We start from the raw sequence: 21244 nt of genomic DNA, 5'->3' as shown, positions 1-21244 counted from the left end.
CAATATGATGCATTTTCCTTTTTAGAAACATTTGTATACTTTTCAGTTGTTAGAAAAATACAGTGGCACTTAATGTAATTTTGTTAACCGTCTGCAGTGTAATGCTGGCATTTCAGTGTCAAATTAAGCCGTTTTCTCATTCATCGTGGCATAATTCTAGTCTACTTTACATTTTATCGTTGGACACTATGCAACTAAAATGTTAAAAACACAGAGATCTGATTTTAAATGGAAGTCAAACAGACACCAGTGTATGACAAAGCATCAGTCTTTTAATTTGGTTTGATCACAACCCTTTACATTATGAATAATTAATTACCACTAGAAAATGTGTCAATTATCAAATGTCAAAGTAATACTAAGGGACCCTGCTGTTTTTATCAAAATGCTCAAAACAGGGAATGTGGAAAATTTGCTGTTCATTAAACACAATATAAAAATTGCAATTCCTAAAATGTACAAAGTAAAAAAAAAAAAAAAATTTAAAACGCAGAAAACATCTTCTAAAAGCCAAAAGGCATTCTGTGTGGTCATCAGACACACCACAGATATGCCCTTTAAATCATTGCAAATGTTGTTTCTTTGACTTTAATTTGGAGTAACCCTTTTGTAAAGATATAAATCTGTTATAAGGGTAGTTAATAATTTGTCATGTAAAAAGCACAATCAATTCGATAAACAGCTTCTTTTTGATGACAAAATTGTAGATACTTGCTACTTTTCCAGCTTGTGGGAGCACCACAAACACTCAATTGAATAGTCAACCATTCTTTATTGTCTTGATTTTCATTTCAAACAGAAGAGGGTCACACATTATAGGTTGAAAAACTTCCTTCAGTTATTGATGACAGAACTGACAAACGTTTTTCCTGACGCACCCCTCCACAGAAAATTAGTAAATTCAAGAACAGCAAATTCGAGCCACTTAGAAGTCAAACATTCCTCGTGTGACTTTACTGTTAGGAAAAGTCATTGATCTCCGATACTCATACTCCCTACCAACTCATACAGCCTGCTCTCATATCAGACAGTGCTCATCTAGACACTCAATATAACTCTTTTAAAGTACAAAAGGAAAACAACAAAAGAGGTTACCCAATGTGGGAATCAATCAATAGCACAAGCCTTGTATTGTAGCATGTCATGTCAATACACAAATACATGATAACTGACGACTGGTCCACAATGTATGAAAAGATGAAGGGCGATATGAGAGTTTGTGAATGGGACAGAAGCTCACAACATCTTAATGACTGAGAAATGAATGCATTAAGAGTGGCACCAAGGTCTTGTGAAGTCAAGAGGCCAAAAGGAAAAACCAAAAAAAAAATTGTCCAAATTTAGTTTGCAGAGTCTGTTGTAGAAAAAGGGGAAATGGCAAGTGGAGGATCCATATGAGGCAGCGTTCCTGGGCTCATTTCTTCACCTCCTCCGCCTTCTCTTTCTTCACCTCCTCCGCCTTCTCTTTCTTGTCCTCTGAACTCTTTGACTTGTCATCCTTTACGGACAGCACCTCCAGCTTTTCTGCCACTTTGTTGGCACTGTTCATGTCACCTGTGAGAAAGTTAAACAAATGCATTTTTGGAGGCTCTTGAAATGAAAGGCAAGTTTAGGTTCTCAATTCAAGAGTTTAGAATTGCATTCCTAAACAAACTTAATGTAAATTATAATAATAATAAAAAAATAGTCAACCATATGAATGCATCTGAATGTATCAGAAAGTACTGTCACCTTCAATGTAATGGTAAGGCAATTTGTACATTCTGCATGTGACTGTTGCAGACGAAGAAAGTTTAAGACTGGATGTTTCAGTCTTAAACAGAGTGAGTCTGCGTGCTTACTTGGTAGAAAATGTTGTCTTACCTTCTAGGAACTTTCTGACCTCTTCTTTGCATTCATCAAACTTCATTTTGAACTTCTGTGCATCTGTAAGAAAAAGGAAATTATTAATGATGAGCACAAACAAGCAGAAGTCAATTAAACTACAGATATAAAAATAACAAAAACCACCAACGCATTTAAGAAACATTTTATAAGGCAATTACTATTATTTACAACATTTTACTTGTATTGTTTTGTTTGTATGAGCAGTTTTATTTTATTTATTTTTGAAGAGTAAATTCAAGTTTCACTTTTTAGTTTCTGAATTAATTTCAATATTATATTAAAAGCCTTGAGAATCTTTCATTGTATAGTTTTACACTTTTCAATTTGACCTGTCATAGCTAGGTTGAAATTAAAACAAAATAAAACCACTCGTCAACATAGGTTTTGGTTAATGAAAACTAATACCTTAATTTATACTTACTTTCTGCATTGAGAAATCGGATAGCCAGCATCTCTGCTTTGGGTTGTTCATCGGCAAAGTCAGCAAGTGTATTCCACACCCAGGCCCTATCACTACCTGCATTGGGCTTCAGCTCCATCAATGGCATAACTACAGAATAAGAGGATTTCCATAATTTTGTTAAAAAATAATGAAAGCTAAACAGTTAACAGAAGATGAATAGAATGGATGCACTGTACTGTAAAACTCACTGTGGTGGTTGGCACAGATTTTGAGGGTGCGATCTCTCCTCATGAGAAGACGAATGGAACCCTTCTCTTTGTGTCGCAGGAGTTTGACATCACCTGTACCACGTTCCTTCCACTCAGGGGGGTCGTTCTCACTGGCAAAACGGTACAGCTTTGCCCTCCTAGTCAAAACCATATATTAAAAAAAAAAAGGTGAATTTGTCAGCTTTAAGTAGATTTTTGTGACTTATCTGGTGAATTATATCAGAGGAAATTTTATTCCCACTTCCAAACAAGAACAGTTTTTCCTAATCTTTTATTTTCCAAAAAGAGGTTTATGAGAAAGTTACCCATCTGTCTATTACAACAGAAGACAACGGAAAATATTTCAGATTTGCATCTCACCACATCACCATGTTAAAATAATGAAACCATAACAAAGACAACAGTCATCTAGATTTACAGGAAAGGTAATCATTAATAGTGGTTTAGATGTAACATCACACCCTGAATGGTTAAAAATGTTTTTTAAAGATCTGACTAGTGGACATCATGCATCAATAAAACGTGATTATTAAATAATCAGCTGATTGGGATTATTGTGCACTTCCAAAATACAAATCACATTTTACAATTTTTTTTATATATAATTTTAAGCAAATATATAAATGCTATGAACGGCATGTTGTTGTCTCTCATATTCCAGGGTTTTTGCATTATGAGAGCACCCCAAATGAAATCCACCTGTCTCACTGACACACACCAGACTCCTGAAGAGCACGTGAAGATTAACCGCTTGTCAAGTACTCTGATCAGATGTGTGTGCCATTTATACATCATCCGATAATCGGTTTTACGGGTGTAATTTCAATATTCAATCATTTTTCCTTAATCTAATTTAAAATGCAATTGTTGCAATGTTGTCCGTAGCTTATGCCTCACCATACCATAACCCCACCGCCACCATGGGGCACTCAGTTCACAACGTTGACATCAGCAAATACTGCTCGCTTCTTCGTTTGTGCTTTTTGTGTGTATGGAAAATGTCTGGGATCTTTTATTTTAGCTCATCAAACATGGGACCAACACTTTACATGTTTACAATGTTGGCACTTTTTCTCTTCCGATCAAGATATCGGAAATATTAGTATTGGCCAATACCGATCCAGTTTTTTTTTTTTTTTTTTTTTTGCATAATCGGTTTATAATATCTTTACATTATTGTGTGGAACTAATTGGGTGTGCTCTTTAATATGTAAAGAATCACAAACCTCTAACTACACATTATTTCAATATAAATGGATAGCTTAAGAAAAACATTATTGTTAACCTGTATACTGGATAATGTAGTAGCAAAATTAACAGTAATTCCAGTCTTCAGTTGAATATTTTTTTATTTTTTTGCAAAATTCTCTCAACTTGTATCTGGACTTTAAAGGATTCAGATCTCTTTTTTTGTTCCATTTAGTTGTAAGATATCAGCTCACTTTTCATTCAGACAGTTATTTTTTGGAACCCATTCAACTTAAATATTATCATTTGTAAACAGATAACCAGGAAGTCCTCTATGTGTCTGTTTGTAGGCAAGTTCACAGTAGTATAATTAGCTTATTCAAATTCTGGTAAATATGCCATTCTAAATGCATATTATAAGTGAACCAAACTATTAAGCATCTACATCCAAGTTGTTGTTCGTGAGAATCGCTCAAATATTCTGCACTGCTGTGGAGGCTAAAAATAGCCACGGGTGCGAGTGTTTGTAAACAGAGCTGCGCCATTCAATAATGAGCTGGAGCTGCGCATGCATTTTATTTACTTATTACACACAGCCTTTTGTGATTCACAGAGCTATTTTATGTCTTCAAGTAGGGCTGAGCGATATGGCCAAAATTGTTATCACAATAATCTTTTTCATATTGTTCGATATCGATATTTATTACGATATACATTTACACATTGAACTTTCTTTTTTTTTTATTTCAAAGATGACGGAAGAATAGAAGAAAAAATGTATTCTAAACAGTAAAAATAGTCTCTACAAAACTGCACGGGGATTCCAGAGATGGCCAAAGCAGTGGAGTCTGCGGGATCTTTTACCAATTTTACCGGTTATCAATTGAAAATGAATGCTAAAAGATCATTTGTTTGTTCTGAAGCAGTGACAGCAGTCCAGTATTTACACGATATTATTGCGCAGGGGGGCAATAATTTACTTATTTGTTAATTTATCGTCGTCCATCATTTTGCGAACAAAGATAAAGAAAATGTCCCGTCACCTATTTGGCAATATTTCGGTTTTAAACCAGACACAAAAGGCGAGCCTGTGGATATCACACATGCAATTTGCAAACTTTGCACGAGAGTTGTGCCGGTGAAGGAGTCTCAACCCTATATGTACATTTCCGTGCCCAGCACCATGCTGATGCTGCTAAGCTAGCACCAAGAAAAGCTGTGGTCGGCAAAGATCAAAGTCAGTCATCTATCATCGGAGCTTTTGCAAAAGGCACCAAGTACAAACGAAACCGTGAAATGTGGGCCCAGTGCACAGCAGCTGTCTCCAATTATATCGCAAAGAAGATGGTCTCCTATCATACAATTGAGTTTTAGAGATCTAGTATAGGGTTGGGCGATGTCCCCTAAATTGGCAGTTGACGATGTTGACAGTAAAACATCACGATGGACGATGATATCGTCGGTGGGGTGGGGCGTGGTGTTATATAATTTCATATAATTTTCAAAAATTATGAAAAATTATAATTTCGTTATTTTACTAACCCAACCCATCGTCGGCGCTTTATCAGTAGGTTGCACGACACGTGAAGCATTTTTTTTTTTAGCTTTCACTTAAGAAGAGTTGTGCACTTTTTATTTTAATATATCTCTTTACATAAATACTATTTCCCACTTAAAAACTATAATTTCGTTATTTTACTATCCCAACTGACTCATCCGCGCTTTCCAATAGGTTGCACGTAAGGGGGAAAAATATTTCTTCCACTTAAGAAGAGTTGTGCACTTTTAAGCACTTTTTATTTTAATATATCTCTTTACATAGATATTTTTTTTCTACTGAAAAACTATAATTTCGTTATTTTACTAGCCCAACTAATTAGTACTCATCCGGGCTTTTTAATATATTGCGCCCAAGAAAAAAAAAGTCGTCTTTGGGCAGCCTTCTTGCGAAGAGAGCAGCCACAGCCACGCTCGCTGATGAGCAAAAGGTCGAGGCAGAAATGACCATGTACCTGCAGGAAATGGCCATTGATGGGGAAGAGGACCCGCTGACTTGGTGGAAAACGAACGACAAAAGGTTTCCGTTCATGGCAAGATTAGCACGGAAATATCTGTGCATATGTGCTACCAGTACTCCATCAGAGCGGGTCTTCAGCACAGCGGGTAGTGTAGTTACTCCAATCCGCAGCTTATTAAAACCAGATAAAGTGAATAGGTTGGTATTTCTGGCCAGAAACATCGAAAATTAAACATGGTCTATGGTGAAAGATATTAGACTTCTTTATGCATTTTTCGCCATCCGTTGCGGAGCTATTCGATTTTGCATATTATTTTTTAAACGTTCATTTGTGAGGTTCATATGTCCACTTTACAATATTTCAATAACAATTTATTTTGTAGCCTGTGCTGAAGTTAATTGTGCTGCTAATTATAGTGAAATGTTAATGCCGAGTTTCGGTCTGAGTGTTGTTCCCTTTTCATTTGTTGTTCTTCTATGATTTAATAAATGTGTGTTCATATTCACCTTGTTTCTTTCATTTGATTTGACATTGTGGATTTATGGCCAAGGAAATTTTTCTTTAAAAGTATTAACCAGACAAAAGTTATTTGACGTTCGCTGGTCTGGGTTGATCTTAAACTGCCGCTTCAGTGTATACAAGAGTACATAGCTCTATGTGACAATGAGCAACATTTTCTGAGACGCTACAACTACTAATAATTAATTAATAAAGGCTATTTTCTTGTAGCCTACAACATAAAATATTTTAATCTAAATGTACAGTGTAAGACATGTAAAAAAAAGACAAGAAGCTAACAATGTCCAGATCAATATTTGTGTAGCCTGCCTGACACGGTATTTTCACAGGCTAACACGTCACATATCTGGCATATACTACAGTATTTAAAATAGCGTATATGCATTAGTTATATTCTCAATTTAATTTACAGAGCAATCCCTGCAAAGTTTTTAGGTTAACTATAGAAGAGACTAGGATTAGTGAGTCTCACTAGCAAGACTCGCAAAAGGGGGCGTGGCATCACGATGGTGGCTCGACATCGTGATGTTGGTCAGCCATCACGATGGACGATGATATCGTCCATCGGCACAACCCTAATCTAGTACAAACTTTGACAAACAGTACAAGCTGCCAGGGCGCAAGTACTTCAACACTGCTATCCCCGATCTGTACAATAAAACGAGGGAACTAAAGATTTGAATGGAAACATGACCCCCTACATGTCTGTGACAGTCCATTATATTTCGGAGGATTGGAAACTGGAGGAAAAATGTCTCGAAACGACATTCATCCCGGAGAACCCCACTGCAGAGGTATGGGTGGTTATATAATTTTTAATCGTATAATAATAACAGCAACGTATTGCAGCGTTATTAGTATTAATATTATTAGTACTATCATTACAATTTTATGTTAATGTGATATGCAAAGAAAACAAAATGCAGATGAATGACGATGCCGTTTTTGCCATGGCTCAAGCAAAAACTGTATGAGAATGATGTGTCTCTTATAACAAGCACTCAACATAATTTGTGAATATAGGTCTATAACCTTGCAATTTAATTATGATGTGGGATGTAGTTTTGTAGTCTGTTTTTAAAACATTTTAAATGTTTCATTTTTATAATCCTCTGACGCGTGTGTCAGTGTTGCAAGTGTTGGTTATATGCGGTGATATCGATGTGAAAATATGGCAGGGCAAATTAATTGTAATATTAATTTGATGATAATAATAATAATAATAATAATACATGAATGGAAAAATGAGCCAAATATCGTCTTGATATCGTCAAAGGCATCAGCTATTGGCGATATCTGACTATCGTCGATCCCTGATATCATCGTCTATCGGCACAACCCTAGTCTACACACATGCAGGAAAAATTTAAAAAAAAAATAAAAAACAAAGAGGCAACGCGAGCGGAGCGGGACAGGGCAGAAATGATGCATGTTTGTTGCTAGAGTACAATATTCAAGATTACAGTGCCGAAAGATCAGCGCTGCTGTACACATCACTCTGTCGCGCTCTTCACTAGAGACGATGAGAGGGCGCAACCATTATCATGAAGTCTTGCGGTGCGGATGGAATCAATCCGGTGTCCGATGTAGCCTAATCATTAGCAAGGCAGCTAGCATTAGCAAGTTCATCCAGTCTGACCCTACGTTACCACTGACGCGTTGTGAGCGAAGCTGAGAGCATTTTCATTTAATTCCTATGAAAGCAGAGCATCGTGCTCGCAAGGTGGATCATAGGATTGGCAGCGGTGCGGAGCAAGCGCTCTCCTAGTGCTGAGCACATTTGAGTGGATTTCGTCCGCCCCAGTGGAAACACAGCCTGAGAAAGCCGAACTGCTTGTGTTTTAGCGACACGCAAGAAATATAGAAAATTACTCAAAAGCTTATCATGGACTTTCTTTATTGTGATGTATATCGATATAGTTTTATCAGCCAGCCCTATCTTCAAGTGGCTTTGAATAAAATGCACGAGTCATATGAACTACTTTAATTGTTTTTATGGTTCTTTTGTCTGAGCTTGACATTAATGAACACGATTAACACACAGTGTCGGATTTGGATCGGGCTCATCGGACCGATACCCAATCCTTCTAAAAGCTTCAGTATCTGAGCAAATACCGATCCAGGTATCGGATCAGTGCATCACTAGTAGGGTGACAATGAGTGTTGATGGAATGTGCATATCATTTGCTGCCATGTAGGCTGCAGATGCAACGCACACTGTAAAAAATAAAAATAGTGCTCTGTAAGCAGGTATTTAGTTAGGCAGGTGCTATAATCTAGGCCAACAAAAACAAATAATTCTGATAGCATCCCAATCGAGATAGACTCACAACTATGCATTTAGTAGACGGGTCAAACGATTATCGCCCTGGCCGATAATCGGATCTGATATTCATAATTTTTCTAATATCGGAATCATTAATTTGTCTGATCAGATCCATTTCACCGTTTCTACACTTTAGGTTAGCAGCATGACAAAACAATGGAGCTGTGTACACCGCAAGCGCTCCAGGGCATAGATAGTAGGGCTGAAATGATTAGTTGACTTTATCGACAACAAAAAAAATTGCTGACAAATTTTCGTTGTCGAATAACCGTTTGATATAATTTAATGTAACATGAGATCACTTTAAACTCCAATGATGATGCGTGAGCAGCACTGCAGTTCGCACCTGACTGAGGAAGAATTACACACCTCACAGTCTAGATGCACTCTAAACTTTCCAAACAGGTTTCAGGTGATGTAGATTGCCAAGTATGAGGTAATTATACAAAAATACCAAAAAAGTAAATACATAAGCACTCTCGTTGTGGAATAAGTGGAGCTGGAGCTACAGCGCCACTGAAGCAAAACTTGCGTGTCGAGCGTCTTTAAAGAAAACACCCCGACTTTACATCTTTAATGCAATATAGCTTTATTAAAGTTCAAATAATACAGAAGCAGATCATGTAAATACCGTCAAACTCCGAAACTGGCATTTTTCTATGCGGTCAGCGCCTCTTCTAGGAGTTGCACGAATGTCCCGATCTAAGGGGGAGAGATTAAAACTGAACCCGGCTGATGCGCACTCTGTCACGGTGATGCTCATCCCTAGAGACACGCTTAATGCACGCTTAATGCAGCTAGCTTAGAATGTATTGGCTTGTGACTTATTGAATCATAATATATGTCACTGTGCATTTCTTATTGAGAAGAAAATTAGCAATAAGCAGCTTTATTAATAAGAGATTTTCCTTTTTTGTGAGTTAAAGATGGATTGAAGTGAATAGAGGTGAGACAGGGTAGTCTACGCCCCATTATACACTGCAACAAACTATGTTTTTGATTTGTTTTGGCTTGTTTTCCAATAAAAATATCTCAAACTCATTTAAAACAATGCACATTTTCTTTGGCAGCTATACTGCAGAAGAAAAAATTGTTATCAGAGAATGTTGAATATAATATTAAAAACACAAATATTTGTAAACATCTAAAAACCTTTAAATATGCATTCACATGAGAAGCAGCATTCAAGATATTTATACTTGCTTTTAGAGAACAGATCTTGAATAACTATATTTTGACTTTACTGCATGCGAGTATTGTATTAATATTATACTTTTTCATTAATTTCATGAATTTAATGAATCTGAATTGAAAAACTACAAACCAATAAAATAAATCACACTTTTATTGAAAGTAACACCAAATTGGACAAAAAATATATTAAAACTATATTAAATATTATTCTTCATTCAGTTCTGTAAAAATCTAATTTTATAGATTTTATTAACAATTATCCAAATAATGTGAAGTTTTAGAAAACTATTATATGCAAAACAACAGTCAAGTAATGAACTTAGCTAACATCTTTCAAAAAGTTTAAATATGCAACAGTAATTTTAATTAAAACAAAAAGGCAGAACACCGAATGGCAGAGGGCCTCTATTCCACTGATCTATATAGAACTATAATATATAATTATATATATAGATCAGTGCTCCATTCTGTTTATTTAAACGTATGTACACTTTAAGTGAAAATGATTGTGCAAAACAACAGTGCAAAACCGCAGTAATTGAACTAAATCCAACCTCAACTGTAAACGACAGATGTATCCTCAAGTGAAGACCATTTTCTATTTAAGTACAAGTGACCGGTTTCTCTTCAAGAACAAAAGTTGCTAAACTTTCTGACAGCCTCTCCTGTCAGAAAGCTCATCAAGAACATGAGATGCTGCACTGAACAGTCTCTCACTTTCTGAGCTGGTGCTTGGGCAGATAAATACCTGTGTGCAATCCGCGCAAGCAAAGGAAAGCGGTCTTTGTTTATGCGACCGTAGTCAAGGGGATTGTCACTTCTGGCGTAGTTCAGCTAGATACGTCTCAAGTTGTGGTGTAGCTGCACTAGTTGTGGCACTGCTGTGGATCGGGGCACTTTCCTGTAGAATCTCTTGATGTACTCTGTATATATATCTCGAAAGTTCTGCTGAACAAGCACTGCAGATCGCAAATTTGATGTCCTTATCAGACACCGCTGACATGATCGGCCTTTGTTTGGTAGCGCCGTTGTGGAATTATCTAACAGCCGTGATAAGGGCTAGATTGATCCAGAGTGAAATCGGAGCACTGAGGGGCGGGGCGAGTAAGTATATATTTTCGGCCTTTTTTCTCTTTCAGCCAAAAACCGAAAGTGCCATTTTCGGCGCCGAAATTTCGGTGCATCCCTAAAATATAGTTATTCAAGATAACCAGTATAGAGAAGTATAACCAAGTAAAAAACACATATATTTATGATACATTCTCTTAAAGCAAATCTAAATACCTTATATGTTGCTTCCCAATTAAATGTATCTTGTTTTAAGGATTTTTCAAATTTTTTTAAATGGAATAAAACAAAAACACAATGTCACTTAGAGGTATTTTTAAAAGATAATTTCCCCCCCCCTCTTTATTGTTAGTAAGCACGTTTAATATAACGTTTTAAGTCAGGACACAAGCAGAATAATCGGTTAAGAGCTAATGATGAATCGTTGCAACAATAGCCGAATAATCGTTAGATTAATCGATTATCAAAATAATTGTTAGTTGCAGCCCTAATAGAAAGCAATAATCTTTCCCAGTCATATCCTTGATATTTTATTCTATAGCACCGAACACGTTTCATTAATGCATTTTCACGCTTTGCACGCTCTGAATCTCTCTCCCTGCGCGGCATGAAGCTTCGCATAGTACATCTGCAGACACGGTTATATTAATAACAGTAGACTGTAGCAGAGAAATACTGTGAGCATCTTTCACTAAAATGCACCACAGAAAATGAAGCAGATACAATCTTCATGTGTCTGATATGACTCAGACGGTTCAGCTAAGCAAGGTTTGTATTGTTTGTTATTGAAGTTCCAGAGCACCTTTAGATTAGAAATGAATTTTTCCTGTCTGAAATTAGCATTATTAATCAACATGTTTCGAGCGCATTGATAATAAACAGATTTTTGTTTACATTTTGTTGAGCGTGTTGACACAGAGACATAACGCGTGTGGGGGCTTCACGCCAGCCACGCTCAACTCACCATGCGCCCCACCGAGAACAAACCACATTATATCGACCATGAGGAGGTTACCCCATGTGACTCTACGCTCCCTAGCAACTGGGCCAATTTGGTTGCTTAGGAGACCTGGCTGGATTAACTTAGCACGCCCTGGGATTCAAACTGATAGTGAACTCAAGTGGTGGTAGCCAGCGCCTTTACCACTGAGCTTTGCAGGCACCCTCTTGCCCAGTTCTTAAGATACTTTTTGACTGTTGATTTAAACTTTTGTGGAAGCAGTGCAATGCATAAAATCAAACATCAGAATAGGGAAAAAAATTATCTCAGCGGATGGAAATGCATTGTTGATGAGTGAGGCCAGCGGAGAATAGCAAGACAGGTTAGAGCGGATAGAAAAGGCTATGGTATGGCGGAGTATGGCTACTCAGATAACCACTCAATTTGTGAGAGCAGAATAGCATCTCAGAATGCACATTGTACCTTGAAATGGATGGGCTAAAACAGCAGAAGACCAAGTCGGGCACTTTATTAGGAGGACACAATGAGTGTATTTCCCTCCTATTATGATTCAAAGTTAAATTCAGATAAATTGCTTCATAATGTGTATGAAGCACACATACACTTGACAATTTGTATGACAAGTAAACACCATGATGGTGAAATCTCAAAAACAGACAACTAATCGTCATAATCACAATTATTTGTATGACAATAAATCATCAGTCAAATTTTATAATCATGACAGCCCAAGAGTTCAAGAACAGAACATATGAGAAAGTACAAAAAACAACCATGTGAAAAATTGAGGCCAATGCACATTTGGGGGCTATACATGGACTCACATTTTGAAAAGTTCCTCTTCATCTTCTTCTAGAGTTTTGACATCCTGCTCAGGTAGTGAGACTATGGGCTCAAAATGAGGGTCATGGTTGGAGTCTTCAACATTCTCTGTGGTTGTTTCATGATCATCTTGTGCCTCCTGAAGGGGGATTAATTATAACAGCAACATTTGTAAGACAAACGTAAAAAAATAAATAACAAAAAAAACACTGTTCAAAGAAACATGAACGTGGCAGTTGAGTGATGCTTCTATCAATTAATCAGTTGACAATTAATTGTTGTCATAGATGGAATATTACAATTATCCTGAAAAATGATAATGCAAATTTACAATGGAATTTCCTAATAACAGTACATGTGCTGAGCATCCCATTGTCCTGATTCTGTCTGGTGAGGGCCTTGCTTCCACAATGCTCATCAGATCAATGGAGTGAAAAGCTGCAGGATTTAAAAGATCACTCTCTGGAGTTTGTCCTATTGTCTAAAAAGTGCTGCTGCAACCAAACTTGCACCCATTTTGAACCTGAACTTCAAATGCTGATGATGCTGGAGGAATCCGCGTTCACATGCACGTGCTGGCCACTACATAATGATCAACGCAGGTCTTACAGTGGAAATACATTTCGTTCAATTCGGTTTGAACTAGTGTGACAGCAGATTTTCAACTTCTGTCAGAACACATACAGAACTTTGAGCAGGATCGACCCATTTCAGCTAAGTGTGTTCAAACACCAAATACATATCACCACGCAAATTATTTTAGTAACTGCCATCAACTAGGAACATACCGGAGTAATGTTTATGTCTAAAGGCGTAGCTTGCATGAGTTTCTCATAACTAAGCATTGCTATCGTTTGATCATACAGGCTAGCAACAGCTAATAAGCGCCTAAAGAGGCCTAACACCGTTTAAGGCGCCTGACACTCGTTTTTACTCCCACTGTTTTGATACAATAACGCAAAAAAATGGTAGAAGCACTCAAATCGACCAAGACTTACAAAGAGGCGATGAACAAACTGGTTTTGAGCATCACGTGTGCTCCATGTTATCAATGCTAACATACATGCTAACAGTGTCGTATCAAGGCAACTTACAATTAAAAATAAATGGACCAAATTTAGACAGGAAATGTCATGAACATGGAATAATGATAAAACAAATTCTTACCAATCTATGGTGTGTAAAGCAGTAACCAACACAAAAAGCGTATTTTGATGGATGTAACATGTACTATTGACAGTGTAACGTGAGTTATACTAAACAAATGCATTTTATACCGTTTAACAAGGCTATTTCAGAGGGAATATTAACATGAACAAATAAAAACATGGGCGTTTTAACGCATTATATCGAAACGCTTGCGGTAGGAACAGGAAAAACACAGCCGGCTTTTCCCTCTTCCGTTGTATAAGATCCTCATAAAACATTTATCATCAACAAACCCCCCCCAAAATAACCGACTGTCATCCTCTGAATTGGACAGGGGATGAGGGTGATAGCACTGTTACCTTTGGGTCAGCCATGGTTTTTGCAGATGTTTGAAGATTAGATAGAGTTTCTGCTGGGGTTGATCAGCGCGAGCTCAAGAGATTTCACTTCGCTGCTTTCGCGCGCGCCTAACCGGAGGAGAGAGTCGATGACGTCACCAACCCCCACAACCCCCCCATATCCCGCAACAGTACTTTTTTGGCTGCGCTCTAATTGCACAGAATTGAATATATGTTGTTGTTTTGTTTATCAGTATGAATCGTATGGATTTTAAATAATTCAGTGAAACGAATTTATAGTTAAGCTGTATTTAAAAAAATAAATAAAAAAAAAGTCCACAATTGTGACTGGAGAGTAGCCTAATTTGTTGACCTGGTCAATGATGCTTTGACAGCAGTGATTGGAGCAGAATTCATGTGATAGATTTAAGGAATTAATTTTAAGGAATATTCCGGGCTCAATAAAAGTTAAGCTTATTCTACAGCATTTGTTGCATAATGTTGATTACCACAAAATAAAAATAATAATAATAATAAACATTATTTAGACATTAAAATGATTAAAATTCGAAGTTACAGTGAGACACTTACAATGGAAGTGAATGAGGCCAATTTTGGGGCGCTTTAAAGGCAGAAATGTGAAGCTTATAATTTTATGAAAGCACTTACGTTAATTCTTCTGTTAAAACCTATGTATCATATGAGCTGTAGAGTTGTTTAAATTGTCATTTTTACAGTTATTTTATTGTTTGTTGACATTAAAGGGGTCATGACATGAGGAATACATTTTTTCTTGATCTTTTGACATGTAGTCAAAGATCAAAATGTAGTTTTATAAATAAAATTATAAAAAAAAAAAGTGTTATGTCATGGCCCCTCCATCGTGGAAATAAAGTTTTAAAATTGGCTAGAACTTTACACAGAAAAGGTTAGTAAGGGATTTTATCACACTAAAATCACATTTCACATTTGCATATTGTTTATGTCTTGTGGCTATACTTTTGAAATAGTGAGTATTTTAACATTTACAGATTGGCCCCATTCACGTCCATTGTAAGTGCCTCACTGTAACCCAGATTTGTGCTTTTTTTTACAGAAAAGGAGGCACAAGTCAATATCAATTTTTGTGGTAATAAACATTATGCAATAAATGCTGTCAATTGAGCTTAACTTGTACTGAACTCAGAATAATCCTTTAACATGCAACAAAGAATTCAATATTTGCAACTGACCTTTTTGTGAAGGAAATGTTTTCTGTTAACAGCCAATTAGAGTAGCCTACTGCTTTTGAATGATGGTGGTGATAGAAGCAAATTTGTCACAAGTATTGTTGCCTTCGCTCTCAGCTTTTCATTTCAGTTTATTTAAGGGTAGTCAGAATAACATAGACATTAAAAAAATACAATAATTTATCTTACAAATAATAAGAACAAGTATATTTCAGGTGGAGAATAAAAATGAGAAATGCTGTTTAAAATATTTTTAGGTGAAGTAGCATGCCACATGCCCTTAAACATGCCATTATATGAATTGTATTGAAACATTGCACATTTAGTGATAATATCCAAAACATACTTTCCCCCAAATGCCTTTTTTGGGAGCTTTGCATCTCTTGCCCTAAGGTTTCCTGTGCTCTTGGCTTCATCATTGATAATCTGACATTTTATTGTGTGATGCACAATGAAACAAGAATAAACATGCATTATGCATCCTTTGGAAAAGTTACTTGAACATACTAAAAGACATACTGTATACCTCAATAAAATGAAGGCTGATGCAATGAGATCCTTTCCCCGAAGTTGTGTGCAAAGTAAAGCCTAGAACCTCGGAGGGGCAAACAGCGTATGCCTTACATTACAAGAGCTAAAGCTTTAATTTGAACTGAGGCACTGCAGGTAAAGCAGAGTATAAAGAGCTCTATTGCGGATCACCATGAGAAACAACCCCTAGCTCACTCATTTTACACTGACTTAAAAACATTTAGGATGTCCTTACGCTAAAGGAAATATAGGACTGTCTTATATTCGCATTTAAATGTCCTGAGACATTTAATTTTCCATCATTATTTATACATTTTTAGTCTTCATTTGTGAGAAAGCACAAATGAAGAGTAAAAAGACCAGAATTCTAAGGAGTGAGGTAGGTTGGCACCAGATAGGTTTAACAACCATCCAGGATTTTCCAGGATCGTATACCGGTTTTGGCCACCTGTCCTGGAAAAATGCAATTAAATTCCAGGACGCAAAATGTCCCAGAATTAAAATTTTTCCCAACATGTTCACACTTATAAACCCTTGTTTAAGCACACTGTGCAAGGATGTGTCTCAAACGCATTCTCGTATGAATCATAAGAAAGTCTGATTAATTTTAGTTAACTGGTTTGTTTGGATGATTGAAACTTTTCACTTTTGTGTGTTTATGTCCAAAAAAGGAATGTTCTTCCTTTAATTGTGAGATCTCTTTTATAGTGACACTCAAACAGTTTCATAACAAATATCCATTAAATTGAATTTTGTGATCTTTAACTAAATGAAAGATTAAAAACAATCTTAAGATATCTAAGATTTTTTAAAAACCTAATTTTGTTAAAGATTACTCAATTCAATTTAATGGAAATTTGTTATATAATTGAAACACGTAAATCTTGAAATGTGTATGTATTTCTTTGAGTGAATGCAAATCTCCTCTTTTCTCCCATTTTGGAATGCCCAATTCCCGCTACTTAATAGGTCCTCGTGGTGGCGCGGTTACTCGCCTCAATCCAGGTGATGGAGGATAAGTCTCAGTTGCCTCCGCTTCTGAGACCATCAGTCCACACATCTTATCATGCGGCATGCTGTACACGACACCGCGGAGACTCACAGCAAGGGAGGCTTATGCTAATCTCCGCGATCCACGTACAACGTACCACGTGCCCCATTGAGAGCGAGAACCCCTAATCATGACCACGAGGAGGTTACTTCATGTGACTCTACCCTCCATAGCAACCGGGCCAACTTAGTTGCTTAGGGGACCTGGCTGGAGTCACTCAGCACGCCCTGGATTCGAACTCAGCGTCAATACTCGCTGAGCTACCCAGGCCCCCGTTTATGTACATTTAATTGATTTCCTTTGGTTTAAATGTACGAATGTCAAATAAATGAAACTTCCTATAGCGCGATCTAGTGCTTCTGCTCATGCCTCAAGCACTAGGAAGTGAAATCAAGCTTAAAATCATGATTGTGCCCAGAGAATGCAATGGCAAGATGTACAGTGAAAAATGAGTAATATTTAGGTCTGTTCTCACCCAAAGCCAACTGGATCGCTTCAGAAGACATTAATTAAACCACTGGAGTCAGATTACTTTTATACTGACTTTATCTACTTTTTGGAGCTTCAAAGGCCTCATCACCATTCACTTACATTGTGTGAACCACAGAGTGGATATATTCTTCAAAAAATCTTTGTTTGTGTTCAGCAGAAGAAAGAAAGTCATACACATCTGGGATGGCATGAGGGTGAGTAAATTAAAAAATATGAATTGAGTAACAAAATAAATTAAATGTATATAAAAAATAAATAAATAAAAGAGTTTCATTGTTTGATTGAATTAAATGCTACAGTATATATGTGGTTATTTCCATATCAAACAAGGAGTAAACAATATAATAGTAAATAATGTTTTATTTCTTGTATGATGGCCAGCAATATTTTTCGGTCATTGATCAAGTGTTCAGGAATTTTACAGGGCCAAGGTGGCAACCCTACTGACCCAATTAGTCTCTAAGTGTACAGAGAGAAGCTCATTCTTTTCAGTCTGTGCAAAATAACATAACGTAAGTCATTACTTTGTGCAAAATGATGAGACTGATTCTAAAGGGAATTTTGATACATTTGTGCAGAATATGAGGGCATTTAGACTTCCTAAATGCTACATGCTTTGAATTGAACTGATTCCATTACACTTGTCTCTATGGCATCATTCTAATTGTGAAGGGGTTTTAGTATTTTTGACACATTTTGTGCCTCAGAATGGCAAAATTACTCTCAATTTATCTGTTATCTGTCTAGTAATCTGTTACACAACTATTTTCTAACAACCAAAAAATATATTAATTTTTATAGCTATATGACTATAATAGCAACCCTAACTACACCATCAAAATGTGTGAATTTAATGTTATACTAAAACCCTGAAATGCTATTGCAATATAGATTCCCCTAAATTGTATTTTAAATTCAAAAACTTTTGTTTGTTAATGCCAAGTTTTTGGAGCAAAGGACACACTTAAATGTACAGTATTATCTCCAAAATCAAATTTACCATGTATTACCATATATGGGTCATTTTGCCCCATAATATCTTACTGGGGTAAACAGCCATTATTTTGGATGGGCATTATAATGAGGCAGTCAGTAGTGCTATGACTCCAGAGTTTACTGCCTTTCAAATCTATAGCAGCCAAACAGATCTCACTCCATGCCAAAGCCCAAAGTTAAACTGTTTGTGTCATTAATCTCCGAGGAGTCCACAGGGGCTGCAGTTAGGATAAAAATCTACATCTTGGCATGAAACAGTAGCATTTTCATTTGTTTAAAAAAATAAATAATCAAATTTGAGTTGCAATGTATTTTATTGATGAAACGCAGTATTTACAGGAGCAAACTTTGGCATTTTTTCTCAAGTAAACCATGATGAATAACGGTCAAACACTGGTTTCACTCGCAAGTCGCAGAGTTTAATCATTTTTAAAATATTCATAAACAACATATTCTGATTTTAAATACCCCATATCCCCTCCCTTTCCCTTTTGTTTTTGTTATGTTCTCCCTCCCTCTCTCCTTTTGACTACATCACTCACTTGGCATTCTTTTCATCTCCCTCAATCCTATCAGAGATACTACCTCCACAAAAAAGAAAATCACTCTAGTTGTGCAGCATATTGCTTTTTTAAGACATTTGTGAACATGAATACTACAGTTTGTTTTCTGCTCTCTGGCTTTGAACTGTTCAATAACAGAATTAGCTGATAGAAACAGTGTCCTTCAAGCTGCCCTTCCAAAGAGAAAATGTCCAAAACCCTGAGGGCTTTTCTCCACTTTAAAACCCATGTTGTGGTAAACACAATGCATCTACTGAATGGATGGACTTTCAGTCCTTTGTTTAGCTGGTCCCTTCCTGGAACTTTCTTATCACCTCCAATGGGCAAGTCACTCATAGCGTCCATTGTTGAAACTCCAAAGTGGAACTGAATAATCAATTTCTCGTTTTGCCCAAAGTCCTCTTCCCTCTTTGCTTTCCTACATTCCTGTTCTCAATAACACCTCTCTGTACATCCAATCAGTCCTTTCAATCGAGGATGTCCATATCCATTGATGACATGACTGGGCACCAACATTTTGGCATGGATCAGGTTGGTGGGCATGGATACAACGGGTCCACAGTGAGCAGAAGTTGGGTGCAGGCAGAGTGAAGGGCAAAGCTTAACTGTTTAACGGCACTAAAGGAAAACTCAATTTAGTCACAAAGCATGCATGTTACACACTCAGTTCTAGAGTCTTCCAAAATAGGGTGTGATATCGGACTGTATGTACATACATCTGTCTGCATATGCATGTATCTGCAGTGTGTAAGTGTGTTTGTTTCATGTGTTTGAGATCAGTCTTTCAAGTGTATGGGGTTTTCTTTTCTTGCAGTCCTTCTGCCCAGTTGCAGCAGTGCGTCCCAATCTCAAACTCTGGGGGAGTATTTGGGGTTTCTTGGCACCTCGGTGAAAGATTTCAGCTCGTAAGGAATCCCAGCGTCCACCTCGATGGACTTGCGGGAGAATAGCAGCCGGATATCATTGTGCAAGTAGATTTTCCCAGATTTGGAACTCTGGAATCTGACAGATGCAAATGAAGGGGAGAAAAAAATAGGTTAATTCTGCTTCATTGCTTACGTTTGAATTGAAATACTCCTAAATAAAAAAAAGTTGCTTTTATGTTTCTATTGAAATAGAGCATAATTAATCTAGTTAAAAGTACATGAAGTTTAATTAACAGAAACTGAGCAAGAAAAAAGTGCAATCTATATTTGCAACAATTTGAGAGAACTAGTGATAGTACAACAAGCAGTTTCCTCCCATACTTCAACGGTCACAAGACCAGTCTCATCAATTTATTATAAAAATAACAAAAGTGAGTCATGTCTAAGACAACTATGGATTCAAAGTTTACCTGAGGTGTATCAAGTAGCAGAGAATCTTCTTCCTGTCAGACAAGGAGCCCTGCTGCCCCTCCCCTGACCCCTCTGTCTCCTCCACAGGCACCAGGAAGATACGATGGCGCAAGAAGGTCATGTGATTAACGGGCATGTCCCCAAAATTATAAGTCACCAAAAACATCTTAACCACAGTCTTATTGGGGTTGAATAAGGTCTGTGAAACACACAAAACAAGGTCAAATTAATGAAACTTCAAAAGAAGACATCAAAGTAAATCTGCGGTTTATACGTCATCACAAGTGATTTGGTACGATTACGTTCACATTAACAGCAAACTGTACTGGAGTACACATGAACCGTACCCCAGACCATCTTTCAAGTGGACCAGAGTTCAGAAAACAACGTTCAAACCATCCAAACAAACCAAACCATGATGTGAATCGAACCCGGGTGCACACCAAAAATGCTAGTATGAAAGCACCCTTAAGGTAAAATTTTTAATGGCTAAAAACAAGGAAAAGAGTTTGAGCTCACCACTTGAATGGTCCCTGCTTTAGGTACACTGTATCCTTTTTTCCCAAGTGGCTCTAGCAAGATTACCCCCTAAATAGGGCAGAAAAATATGACAATATGCATTTTACCACAGAGAATTTACATGTCGGATGTAAAACACCTTAAAGAGATATCGACCCCATATGCATATGACTGACACCTCTGAAATGATTCAATGTTTGCAAGAGTGTCAACAATTCTGGACAAGTAGACGAGGGCTTCTTTGAAATACACTGTTTTCGATGCAGGGTGCAAATACAAACAGTTTGGCATTTATTTGTTCATTTATTTAGAAATGGCATTTAAAACAGAAACCAAATGCCCTGTGTTTATTTGTGGGTTGTATTAAACACTTTAAATGCAGTG

At 36.9% G+C, this 21244-nt stretch overlaps 2 protein-coding genes and 1 non-coding gene across 5 annotated transcripts in view; all 3 read right to left on the bottom strand.

Moving 5' to 3' along the window:
* Positions 1 to 258: 258 nt before the first annotated feature.
* On the bottom strand, positions 259 to 14296 carry LOC127626878 (ran-specific GTPase-activating protein-like). The gene is made up of 6 exons (XM_052102982.1): positions 14164 to 14296; positions 12658 to 12794; positions 2539 to 2696; positions 2309 to 2437; positions 1864 to 1926; positions 259 to 1554 (listed from the first exon to the last, which is right to left on the bottom strand). The coding sequence occupies exons 1-6, from the start codon at positions 14176 to 14178 to the stop codon at positions 1415 to 1417; spliced, it is 642 nt and encodes a 213-aa protein (XP_051958942.1). The 5' UTR covers positions 14179 to 14296; the 3' UTR covers positions 259 to 1414.
* Positions 1706 to 1833, bottom strand: LOC127634020 (small nucleolar RNA SNORA77). Its single transcript, XR_007969306.1, has one exon. It is a non-coding gene; the product is annotated as a small nucleolar RNA SNORA77 (small nucleolar RNA).
* A 4547-nt stretch (positions 14297 to 18843) lies between the features above and the next one.
* The window catches only part of LOC127626831 (protein FAM214B-like), a 35235-nt gene continuing 32834 nt past the window's right edge, over positions 18844 to 21244 (bottom strand). For all 3 annotated transcript variants that reach the window (XM_052102902.1, XM_052102921.1, XM_052102912.1), the window contains exons 9-11: positions 20861 to 20929; positions 20341 to 20540; positions 18844 to 20006 (exon numbers count right to left, since the gene is read on the bottom strand). In XM_052102902.1, coding sequence (XP_051958862.1) covers positions 19853 to 20006; positions 20341 to 20540; positions 20861 to 20929 — 423 coding nt within the window. In that variant the 3' untranslated portion in view covers positions 18844 to 19852. The remainder of the gene's footprint in view (positions 20007 to 20340; positions 20541 to 20860; positions 20930 to 21244) is intronic.

The sequence above is a fragment of the Xyrauchen texanus genome, chromosome 3, assembly GCF_025860055.1.
Source record: "Xyrauchen texanus isolate HMW12.3.18 chromosome 3, RBS_HiC_50CHRs, whole genome shotgun sequence".
Lineage (NCBI taxonomy): Eukaryota > Metazoa > Chordata > Actinopteri > Cypriniformes > Catostomidae > Xyrauchen > Xyrauchen texanus.
This window is presented reverse-complemented; position numbering and strand designations above follow the sequence as displayed.

Bases quoted from the DNA above. Each gene is read 5' to 3' on its own strand.
- LOC127626878 (XM_052102982.1), bottom strand. The intron at 2,697-12,657 runs GTGAGTCCATGT...GGTTTTGACTAG, and splicing joins GAAGAGGAACTTTTCAAAAT to GAGGGCAAAGCTGTACCGTT. The intron at 2,438-2,538 runs GTGAGTTTTACA...CTTATTCTGTAG, and splicing joins AATCTGTGCCAACCACCACA to TTATGCCATTGATGGAGCTG.